The sequence below is a fragment of the Eumetopias jubatus genome, unplaced genomic scaffold (assembly GCF_037043125.1).
Source record: "Eumetopias jubatus isolate StellerSeaLion01/CBP00866 unplaced genomic scaffold, mEumJub1_p1.0 scaffold_9, whole genome shotgun sequence".
Taxonomy (NCBI): domain Eukaryota; kingdom Metazoa; phylum Chordata; class Mammalia; order Carnivora; family Otariidae; genus Eumetopias; species Eumetopias jubatus.
In genome coordinates this window covers 37,223,648-37,235,857 of record NW_028274815.1, presented here as the reverse complement: position 1 = coordinate 37,235,857, position 12,210 = coordinate 37,223,648, and the positions used below count along the sequence as shown (strand labels likewise).

General features: G+C 36.7%; 1 protein-coding gene across 4 annotated transcripts in view; it reads left to right on the top strand.

Moving 5' to 3' along the window:
• The window catches only part of ANAPC1 (anaphase promoting complex subunit 1), a 91,803-nt gene that overhangs the window by 62,798 nt on the left and 16,795 nt on the right, over window positions 1-12,210 (top strand). For all 4 annotated transcript variants that reach the window (XM_088026420.1, XM_088026421.1, XM_028122371.1 and 1 more), the window contains 8 exons: window positions 1,543-1,619; window positions 2,145-2,235; window positions 2,322-2,375; window positions 3,395-3,588; window positions 7,849-7,935; window positions 10,216-10,333; window positions 11,246-11,323; window positions 11,688-11,755. In XM_088026420.1, coding sequence (XP_087882546.1) covers window positions 1,543-1,619; window positions 2,145-2,235; window positions 2,322-2,375; window positions 3,395-3,588; window positions 7,849-7,935; window positions 10,216-10,333; window positions 11,246-11,323; window positions 11,688-11,755 — 767 coding nt within the window. The remainder of the gene's footprint in view (window positions 1-1,542; window positions 1,620-2,144; window positions 2,236-2,321; window positions 2,376-3,394; window positions 3,589-7,848; window positions 7,936-10,215; window positions 10,334-11,245; window positions 11,324-11,687; window positions 11,756-12,210) is intronic.

Below are 12,210 nucleotides of genomic sequence, written 5' to 3'. Positions count from 1 at the left end.
TTTTACAGACGAGACACAGAGCAGTCAAGAACATTGCTTGTTGTCACAGAGCTAGTGTGGTCCCTGCTGAACCTAGGCCTTAAGCTCCAGTTTTGAAGATAAAAGGAGCTTATAAATGCCTGCTGTCAAAATAGAAATATTCCATTCCTATATAATGTTATAATAAACACTTTATATAAATGTTATAATTAGGTTATCTATATATAAATTACTCACTTTGGAGTTATGTCAGTTTTTCAGAATGTCTCTCAATTTCTGAGTAAATAACATTCAAAATTAAAAATAAAGTCTGTAGAAGAAGGAAGAAAGATGGAAGTAGTTTTCAGCCTATATTACACAGCCAGCATAATTGCTTACCTCATTGAGATTATCAAAGAGAAAAGGTATTTCAAGTTTTTTGATTTGGTGATAATTCATTTCATAAGAAGACGGGGTCATAAGCGAGTTTAGAATATTTATTGGTCTATTATAGAAAGCATCCTGAAATATCTCTTCTAAAGAGTCTTCTAAAAGATTATAAGAATACTTTTTAAAATTTAATTTAAAGTAATTAAATGATTTAATTGGGTAATTTAAATCAAATTTAATTTTGATAAAGTTTTACTACTTACACTGTAAGGAAAGGTATGTGTTTCTAAACAGTAGTTATAGATTAACATTGATGGCTTATTTTTTTATTTTTTTTTTTAAGATTTTATTTATTTATTTGACAGAGACAGTGAGAGAGGGAACACAAATGGGGAGTGGGAGAGGGAGAAGCAGGCTTCCTGCTGAGCAGAGAGCCCGACATGGGGCTTGATCCCAGGATCCTGGGATCGTGACCTGAGCTGAAGGCAGACTAACTGAGCCACCCAGGTGCCCCTGACATATTGATGGTTTAGTTTAGCTTGGGTAACTAATCTAGTGACTAACCTTACTCTGGTAGGCATAAGGCTAAAAATATCTCATGAATAAGAACTCTGTTTAGAGTTCTTTCCAGTTGCTTTTTTCCCTCTCCCCACTGCTTTCCCATATTCTTGCTCCAGCCCTATTCCGCAGTCATCTTTGCATTTCATTTCACTGGTGTGAAATAATATCACCCTGTTACTGACTCAGAATACACTTCGGTACTCCAGTTCATACACATTCAGTCCTATTCAGTTATTGTTGGGTCCATCTTAGATTTGAAGTTGGATTGCATTCAGTGTGATTAAAATATATGTCTTTGAATAAAATGGCTTATTATATGTACTTATGGCCATGAAAAGCAGTATGTTGTTTTTCTTTTCTTTCTTTTTTTTTTTTTTTGGTGAAGGGTCCTTGGGGGGAGGGGCAGAGGGAGAGAGAGAATCTGAAGCAGGCTTCCTGCCCAGTGTAGAGCCCTGTGTGGGGCTTGGTGTCACAACCCTGAGATCATGACCTGAGCCGAAATCAAGAGTCAGATGGTTAACCAACTGAGCCACCCAGGTGCCCCAAAAGCAGTATGTTATTTTTCAAATCATTTAATTAATATTTGTAACTTGAATATTAATGTCCAGGTATTCTTGCTTTCTCTCTTGACAGATTATAAGAGAAAATAGTATCTCTCTCAGTGAAATTGAATTGCCTTGCTCAGAGGATTTGAATTTGGAAACTTTGTCGTAAGTCAGGAAATATGTAAATCAAATGAGCTATTGTAGCATCTCTCATGGATAAATAGAAATATACTATGTGGGAAAAGTACTGTCCTTGATTTGAGTAATTCTGAATCCCCCATGTTTCTAACCATTGCTTATCAGATGCTCACAGAGTTGATTTTTTCGTTGTTTTTTGTTTAGGTCTCTGAAGTGTAGAGCTCTTGCCCTCAAAAAAGTGTCAGAGATTTAACTTGTACATATTCCTCTTTTATCCTTTTCATTAAAAAATCTGGCAATTATTTTAAAAAAATTACCTTCTTGCTGTGTGTGAAAAATGCAGTCAAGAGGCACACTTTATCAGTAAGGGCTACATGGTCCTTCTGCTGAAGAAATCTGCTGATGGAATAGAGGCACAGTTGAGCATTCCCAGAAGAATATAAACTAGTTTTGAGAACAGGAATATTTATTATTTTTACCCCCAGAAAATAGTAATAATGAATTTTAAAGCAAAATAATGGCAGTATTAAATTTCTTGTAATCTGTTTTCAGGCAAGCACATGTCTACATAATTGCAGGAGCCTGTTTGTCTCTGGGTTTTCGATTTGCTGGCTCAGAAAACCTATCAGCGTTTAATTGTTTGGTAAGAAGGATCTTAGTTTACTCTGTTCTTTTTTAAAGTGTTGATACTCTTCTTTTAACCTCAGATTTTTTTCTTTTTTTTTCCAGCATAAATTCGCAAAAGATTTTATGACTTATTTGTCTGCACCTAATGCTTCTGTAGTAAGTCTTTTTATGATCATTTTCCTTGGGAATAAAATTGAACTTAAAGAAAATTCACTGATAATTCAGTTACTTATGTGTTGTTAAGTATCTCTACAGTTGTTTGAATTTAGAATGGGAGATTTGAAATTTTGGCTCATCTTTGTTTTTGTGTTCTGAGGTATTACTTAGGTGGAAGTGTGCTGACCCTTGAAGGATGTACAGGTCTCTAATTCTTATGATAGGAAAAACCATATCCTTCATGGATTGTCATACCCTATGCCATTCTGTCTCAGGACTGATTATTGGTAACTGCTTTTTTTAAAAAAAAAAATTAGCGCCTAGTTAAAATGCAATTCTTTTGAGGCATTGCTGCTCTAATGACAGGAGATTGTAAGATTTTATTTCATGATAAAACCACACAGATTGGGCGCCTGGGTGGCTCAGATGGTTAAGCATCTGCCTTCGGCTCAGGTCATGATACCAGGGTCCTGGGATCGAGTTCTGCGTCAGGCTCCCTGCTCCTTGGCAGCCTGCTTCTCCCTCTGCCTCTCTCTCTGTCTTTCATGAATAAATAAATAAAATCTTAAAAAAAAAAACCCACACAGATTTGTGCAACATTATGTATAATATAAGAAAACTAGAAAATCAAGAAGTCTGAAAGTAGGTACATTTGATTATTGGGTATTTGGACATTGTTATACAATGGAGCTATCAAACTTGTGTAAGAATTTTTATGAGTAAAGATTGTTTATAATAGATTTAAAAAGTTAAAAATATCATGTATAATAATATCTCAATTTCATTTGAAAAAAATTCGTAAGATACAGGAAAAGATTTAGGGAAAGGCCAAAATATTTATGGCACTTCTCTTTGGGTGTTAGTATTCCAAGGAATTGTTAATTTCCTTTTGATATTTATTTTCTCAATTTTCTACATAACTTATAATCAGAGAAAATTTTTGTTTTTACAGATTTTTTAAAGCTATATTTGTAGTCTAATACTGCAGTTGTAGCATGTCCTCTTTTTTGCATTTCCAGACAGGTCCGTACAACCTGGAAACGTGCCTGAGTGTGGTGCTGCTCTCTCTTGCCATGGTAATGGCCGGCTCGGGGAACCTAAAGGTTTTGCAGCTTTGTCGCTTCTTACACATGAAAACAGGTGGTGAAATGAACTATGGTTTCCACTTAGCCCATCACATGGCCCTTGGACTTCTCTTTCTGGGAGGAGGAAGGTAAATGAATATGTATTTTCTGTTTAGTGAAATGATCTCATGAACAAGATCTAGAAGAGTGATTTATTTTGGTTTTGAAGATACTTGAAAATTTTGGCCCTGCCTGTCTATTAGCATATCGAGGAGCATTGTTACACTTTAAAAGGCTTTTTTTTTTTTTTTAAGTTTAGCCATCAATTTATGCCTTACTTGGTAGAGTTACCATCCTTGCTGCGTATTTGCAGAAGAGTCGGTACTCAGTTCCTCAGTGCATCACCTCTTGTTCCCCACTGTTTAATGACTTTGACCTCCCACTGAACTACCCTCTCATAAAGGTTATGAACAGTATTGGTCATCAAGTCCTGAGAGTTTCTTAGTTTTCTCCTTCTTTGTTCTCTTTCCAGCATCTGTCATTCCTGACCACCTCATCTTTTTATAAGACTTCCCTGTAGACTACCATGTAGATAAGATAGAACTCAGAATACCTGTCTCTACCCCTGCTATGCCTCTCCTGTTAACTATTACTTCACTTCTACCCAAAGATAATCACTATTTAGTCTCCTAACACCTTGGACTGGCTTTGCCTGTTTTTGAAATTCAAATGGAATCATACACTGTGTATTAGTTCATACTTACAGTTGACCCTTGACCAGCATGGTTTGAACTGTGCAGGTTCACTTACACACTATTGTTTTGGTAAAACACAGTACAGTCCTGTAAATATATTTTGTCTTCCTTAATTTTCCTAATATTTCCTTTTCTGTAGCTTACTTTATTATAAGAGTACACCATATAGTACATATAACATAAAAAATATGTGTTAGATTTATCTACTGTTTATGTTCTCGGTAAGGCTTCCAGTCAACAGTAGGCTATTAGTTAAGCTTTGGGGAAGTTAAAACTTATTCATAGACTTTTGACTGTGCAGGGTGATTGGTACCTCTAACCCTCACATTGTTCAGGGGTCAACTGTACTTCTTTAGCTCAACATTGTGAGATTCATCTGTGTTGCATGTAGCAATGATCTATTTCTTGCTGTTGAATTCCATTGTATGATTATACCACAGTTATTGATGTACTCTGCTCATGATGGATGTGTTGTTTCTAGTTTGGGGCTGTTATGAATATTCTTGTACATGTCTTTGATTTTGTTGTATATAGATCTATGTGTGGACCTATGAGTGTGTATGTATGCTTAACTTCTGTAGATAATGCCGTCGGTGCTCCAAATATACCCATCAGTGTTGTATGCTGTTCCAGTTGCTCCCCATCCTTCTCAACACTTGTTTTATTGTTAGTCTTTTTAATTTTGCCATCTGGTAGTAGTTGTGGTTTTAGTTTCCATTTCTCTGAATAATGATATTTAGCACCTTTTATATCCTTAATGGCTGACTGGAAATCTCCTTTTGTGATGTCTAAGTCTCCTGCTACCCATTTTCATGTTGGCTTATTTATGTAAACATTTTATTTGTGGTAATATACACATAACATAAAATTTATCTTCTTAATCATCTCTGAATGTGCAGTTCAGTAGTAGTAAGTGTATTCACCAATCGCCAGAACTTTTTCACCTTGCAGAATTGAAGTTCTGTCCCCTTTAAACAACAGCTCCTTCTTGCCCCCTTCCCACAGCCCTTGACAGCCTCTGTTCTACTCTCCGTTTCTATTCATCCTACTATTCTGTATTGGTTTATCATTATGATCCTGAACCCTTTGTCCCTCTTAGGTGTTGTACTCACCTTCTCCTGCTGTGTGGCTCACCTTTTAACTCTCTTAATGGTGTCTTTTGATGAACAAAGTTATTAACATTTTTCTTTTATGGTTTGTACTTTTTTGTCCTTCTGATGAAATATTTCCTTACCCCTCTCCCCCAAATGAAAATACTCTCTTTATTTTCTACAAGTGTTTTAGCTTTTCCATTCGCATTTGGATATGAAATCTACCTGTACCTGATATTTCTGTATGAGTTTTTGATAATTGATGCCCCACTATTATTGAAAAGTTTATCTTTTCTCCACTGTTCTGCAATACCATTTTTAGTATAAATTAAGTGTCCATATACATACATTTATTTCTGGGCCATTCTGTTCAGCTGGTCTGTTTTTCTATACTTACACAATACCACAGCCTTAATAATAGTAGCTTTATAATAAGTCTTGATGTCAGGTAGAATAAATCTTCCAGACTGGGATTTCTTCTTCAAAAGTGTGTTTTTCTGTTCTTGGCTCTTTGAATTTTTGTGTAAAAATTGGAATTTGTTTATGATTTTCCACACTAAATGACCTGATAAAATACTGATCAGAATTGCATTGAGTCTATATATTGGTTTGGGAGGAATTGAAATCTGTTATAATAGTGAGTCTTTCAATCTGTGAATATGGTGTATTGTTTAATTTATTTAGCTTTAGTTTATGTGACCTTGGTCAACTGATAGAATTTCTACAAGTCATATAGGTTTATTTTCCTCTCTTCTGTAAGACTGAATTAAATATTGGAGCTCACCTTTCTAGAAGTATAAAAAGTAAAGATTATCAGAAAGGTGTGCTTTCTCTTTTAACAGGATTTGTACAATTGTTCTTTCTTTCTTTCAATATTTTATTTATTTATTTTGATAGACAGTGAGAGAGGGAACACAGCAGGGGGAGTGGGAGAGGGAGAAGCAAGCTGCAAGCTTCCCGCTGAGCAGGGAGCCCAATGCGAGGCTTGATTCCAGGACCCTGGGATCATGACCTGAGCCGAAGGTAGACGCTTAATGACTGAGCCACCCAGGCACCCCAAATTGTTCTTCCTTTAATTGTTTAGAATTAAGAATGGTTAAAGAAATCTTACTATGAAAATTCTTCTTATTTATTTTTGAAAACTTATTTTCCTTTCCAAATAAATGCCTGCATCTCTCTTGTTCTCTTACTCATTTTTTTTAAAATTTCAATTCCAGTATACTCAGTCTTATGCAATCTTATTTTTCATTGTTTTACGCTGAACATATTTCCTCTGCTTTCATATTGAGTAGATTTTCTCCCACTCTGCTCTGCTTTTCTAATGATTCCTGGTCTTTGAATGGTTATGCATACTCTGTGACAACATTTAAATTTTTCATTGCATAACCATATCCTATGTTTAATCTCAAAATTTCTAACAATATCTAACGTTTATCTTTGGGTTTTGGTTTTGTCGAAATGGTAAAGAGACAATGGCCTATTTTATGCACATGTGAAAATAGATATATTTTCTTACATAAATTTTGAAATCTCTTCTTCCTAATTCCTTAAATATGTGTATATATGATAAATGCTAAGTTCTTACTTGATACCTTAATTATTAAAATAGATAAAGACTTGGGGATATGTATGTGTGTGTGTGCATGTGAATGTATATAATAAAATATATATCTATATTAGTTATCTGCAACAATGGTTTTACGTGATGTCTGGTACCATTTTTATTTCAAAATATTTGTAAGAAAAACGTTAGAACTTTAGAGTAATCTGCTTGTTTGCCATGCAGAGTTTGAGCAACAGTAAAATAATATAAGGAAAATCTCAAAAGATTTTATTAAGAGTATCAAGCCCGGCATCGGGCTCCCTGCTCGGCGGGGAGTCTGCTTCTCCCTCTCCCACTCCCCCTCTTTGTGTTCCCTCTCTCGCTGTGTCTGTCTCTGTCAAATAAATAAATAAAATCTTAAAAAAATGTGTGGCCTTTATAAAAATAAGTTCATCACACTGATAAGAAAAAAAGCTATTTGTACTTGGAGGAATAGTTGTTTATACATTCATTGTAACTTTTTATGATAACTTATACCTTTTTCATTTAGTCCATCATTTTAAGGAAATGCTCAGGCTTTACAGAAACAGAAAAAAGTTTGAGATACACCCAGTTACAAACCCTATATTTTTAGAAGTGAGGGTTGTTATTGTCTAAGGAGGTATGTATAGAACTGGAGAAGTGGTGTCCTTCATACATGACTTTGTCAATATCTGTAATCTCTAGGTTTGCATTCATGGTCCTCACTACTGTGATATTTTCGGTTAAAAAACCATGATTATTCAGGTTTTGGAAGTTAGTATCTGTGAGATGTTGCTTCTGCTTTCATTAGTAGATGATCTTGAAATGGCTTAAAGACTCACTGAAAAGTGACACGTTGATAGCGTTGACACACTTGTATCTATCAAGGCATTTCATCAGTGGGTCCTTGCCACAGTTCTCCAATTTCCTGATTCTCAAGAAGGCCTTGGAGGTTTGCATAGTATAATAACGTCTTTCCTTCCTGCATTTGTTTCACAGGTACTCTTTGAGTACGTCAAACTCTTCCATTGCCGCTCTCCTCTGTGCCCTTTACCCGCACTTCCCGGCTCACAGCACTGACAACCGGTGAGTCTAGTGATTCTGTCTTCAATGTGATCTTTCGTAAGGTCTCCAAGGGGTAATTTGATGATGATTTGGTTCCATAGATTCATTTCCAAATTAGTTTATTCTCTTCTTGGACTAAGTTATCTTCCTGACTAAATCTTTTAAAATGTCTAAGTATTAGACCAAGAGAACTTTGGACATCTGATGAACTGATGGATCAGTCTTCCACCAGTTTTTAATCAGTAGAACTGCTGTGAACCCAGAAGTGGGCCATACAGGATTATCTTTAGGGAAAAATTCATCAAACAAAAGATAGTAGCCAACAGAAGCAAGATGGTATGTTTTATACTATAACTGTTTAATTCTAAGAGAGAAATTGATCTGATTTAGTGGCAGTGTCTATATGAATTCCCTTTTTCCCTCTTTTACATAAATGCTGAGAAGTTTTGTATAAATGAAATAGAAGGGACACGAAAAGCAAAATGCAGCAAAGAATCAGAGACAATTTAGAAGTGGCAGTGAGCCCTAGAACCTCAAACACATAGGAAAGGTGTGATTGTACAGAAGCTCTGCATTTGAGAGCACAAACAACCATCAGCGCTGCGGTCTCCCCAGCAGTTTCAGGCAGAGCTGATTCCTGCTGCATGTGGAGGGGGAGAAAATAGCTCCTTATGTTTCCGTGACATCCGAGGTGACCAGTGTGTTCAACTCATCTCTCAAGAGACGCATCAAGAGATGGAGCAGTAACAGAGTAACTAAGCTGTCATGCTCTGGTGTAATGTAGTTTAAAATAGTAATAATAAACGAAAATTAGCTCTTTTATAAAAGTGGCCTGATTTGACATCCAAACTCTGATGATAGATGGAGCACAAGCATATTCTTCTTAAATTAATGCAACTCTTAAAAGTGGTCTCTTGTCAGTTTAGGAAAGACATTTTGAGTTGTTAAAGTCAGTAATTAGTGGTTAGTTAGTTGGTGGTTAATTAGTTACAACAAAGAGCCACACTTTGATATTCCTGGGAGAATCATTTGATTTAGCTATTTTAAACAAACTAATTTCGTCAGCGCCAAGAACCTTTATGTAACTGATAAGTATCTTTTTTTTTCTGGCCTTGATTGCTTTTAATTTTTTTTTTTTAAACAGGAACAGATCTACACCTTTATTTATCTATTTTTCAGTAAGGTTAAATCCTTGAGGGGTACAACATCACACAGATTCTGTGGCCAGTGGCTTTAGCAGGAAGGTTGCTTTGGAATTTGGTATGAACCATGCCACTGTTTCCATGAGCATCAGTTACTTTTCCTCAGATTACTCTGGTTTTGTTCAGTTTGCCACCAGGAGTCACTGTGTCATTCTTTGCTTTGTATATCTAAGCATATCTCTTGCCTAGATAGAATTCAGTTTCATTTCAAGCATAAACACTTTCAATTTTAAGGAGAGCTGTGTGCTCCTCTGGTTCTGGAGACCCTGCTTATAGCCAGCAAAAATGACCTTGGAACACAGCCTTCTAGACACATTTGTCATTTTAGGATTCCTCTTCTCAGTAGGCCCCACTTACTTGCACCGAGAGTTCAGCAGCAGGAGTCCCCCTCTGCTTTTAATTCTAATTAATTTATAGGAAAGGGTAGGTTTGGGTGGGAAGAGGGGGCTATTGCTGTAACTAAAATTTAAAAAGAAAAATTTGAAGTCTCATTTTATCCTTTTATGGCATCTTAAAATGTAAAAACTTTTTGTGTTTAAATGCTAAAATATAAATTTTAAAGTTAAAAAAAATTTTGTTTTTGAAAACCCAGAAAAGCACACACACAGAAAGAAAAACTTCATAATCTCCCCCATTAGTTTTTGGTGTCCTAGATCCCAGGTGTGTGTGTGTATTTGTGTACAGGGATGCATATGTAGAAGAGCTTTCCTTCTCCCTACCAACCCTTAAGCCAGAAAAACAAAGAATAGAAATAAGTCCCTTGGAAGGTAAAAAGATGCCTTTTGGGGGCATTGAAGGATTATTTGAGAACTGATTTTGTAAGTGTTGAACATCAGTAAATATTTTCATGTTAAGATAATTTTTACCTCATCTATAAAACCTCTTAACTGTGAAAATGCAAGTAAAGAATTTTTGAGTCAAGGATCATGTGTCTATAATTTTTTAAAGAGAATCTCTCCGTCAGTTTTTAGTTGAATTTCATCATCTTCCTTCAGGATTGCTGTCATGGGAAGATAGCAACCCCAGCTTCTGTCGTGGTTGTGGAGCTCACTCTGTCGGCACCTGCTTGTTACCTCCTCTCTGTGTTTTCTGTGAACAGGTATCATCTCCAGGCTCTGCGGCACCTGTATGTGCTGGCTGCAGAACCAAGGCTTCTAGTGCCTGTGGATGTGGACACAAACATGCCCTGCTATGCCCTTTTAGAAGTTACCTATAAGGTAATTCTTTCCTCCTCTCATTTATTTGCAATTTTGTTACCGCTCATACATCTTTGCAGGTCAGAATATTTAAAAAATGTTGTCCTTTAAAAGACGACAGAGTGAATTAATCTCTTATAAAAATTGAAGCTTCTAAAGTTCTTGTACATCCTGCCAGGCCATTTGGGCTCATTTGTAGTTTATGAGGGTAATATTGTAGAAGTCACGAGCTGCTCTTTTGTCCCTAGAGCCTATAGTTTGAAAATGTCCTTGTTCACTAAAGTGTTCTAAAGAATGAGTTGAGTTAGAACTATTTCTAGATTTGTGTGCAGAGTGCTTTAAGATCATGTATTTGATGAGAGATCCTTGATTTTGATATACAGATTGTAAGTCATGTATCCTTCATTCAGAATATTATTAAGTACCCTCTGTGCATCGGAACTACGCAAAGGCTCTGGGTGGGGTATAAAAATTACATCGTTGTATTCCTTAAGGACTCCTGTCCATTGGGTAGCCAGGCATGGGTGCAGTCAGAATAGAGTGTGGGGGTATGTGTAGAATGCAGGGGAACTGAGGAGAAATGCCCCCTCCAGCTGTTGAGGGTTGGGGAAGTTGTCATGGTAGACACAATGTTTGGGCTGAGATTTGCCAGCTGAGCAGAGGCACATTTCCAGAAGATGATATGTGCAAAAATCCAGAGGCCTCAGAAGTACAGATCTGTGCTGCTAGCGTGTGAGGTGGTATAAGAAGATGCAGGCCCTGCAAAGGATTGTAGACTTTGCTCTTAAGACTTGATACCAGAGAGCATTTAATGCCATTTGACCATCTGTGTAGAAACTGTGGGGAGAGAGAAGTACAGAGTGGAGATATTTCTTCTTTGTAGCTTCCCCTAACTACATAGTGAATTGTGGTTGTTCTTTGACATTTGTAAAGGGTACTCAGTGGTATGAACAAACCAAAGAAGAATTGATGGCTCCTACCCTTCTTCCAGAACTCCACCTCTTAAAGCAGGTAAGTGGGATGTGATTTAGGGAGATCTGTGCAAGAGGTTAATTCAGCCAGGATAATATAGCATCAAAGGTAGCTAAGTAAAAGCCTATGCTTTCTCAGTGATCTGTAGGAAATAGGAAAGCAGCCCCAGGAGGAATTGTCATGAGGAACAGAGAAGGTCTGTACTTGCCGATCTTTACTGAGAGGTTAGATGGCTGTAGAACTTGATTCATGTACATTTTTATGTAGAAGTGAAGCTTGTTAACTTTTCAGTGTCTCTTTCCAGCCTGTTTATTTTTATTTCCTCTGAGAAACGTAGGTTTCATTTTGTCAAACTAGCACTTTTTTAGCATTCAGTCAACTGTGTTCACATTTATCTTGGCAGATTAAAGTAAAAGGCCCACGATACTGGGAACTGCTCATAGATTTAAGCAAGGGAACACAACACTTGAGGTAAGTATACTGAATTTCTTAGATGTATCTGTGAAGTGAATAGAAGTATATGGGAAGGTAGAAATTGCAGATTATCATCTAGAATCGTTCCTTGTCATCCTTTGATCTCATACAGGACAGTAGAGTATATATTGAATAAAGTGGTCTGTAACTTTGAAACGGAGTTTGTATTAGAAAATAAGTTTTAGTTTTTTTTTTTAATATTTATTTATTTGACATGGGGTGGGAGCAGGGAGAGAGCAAGCACAAGCAGGGGGAGCGGCAGGCAGAAGGAGAAGCAGGCTCCCTGCTGAGGAAGGAGCCCGATGTGGGGCTCGATCACAGGACCCTGGGATCGCGACTCAGGCCGAAGGCAGATGCTTAACTAACTGAGCCACCCAGGTGCCTGAGTTTTAGTTTAGAAGACAAACCCTAATAGTTATATTTATTCATTGAAAATCTTGTAGTGATCTAAG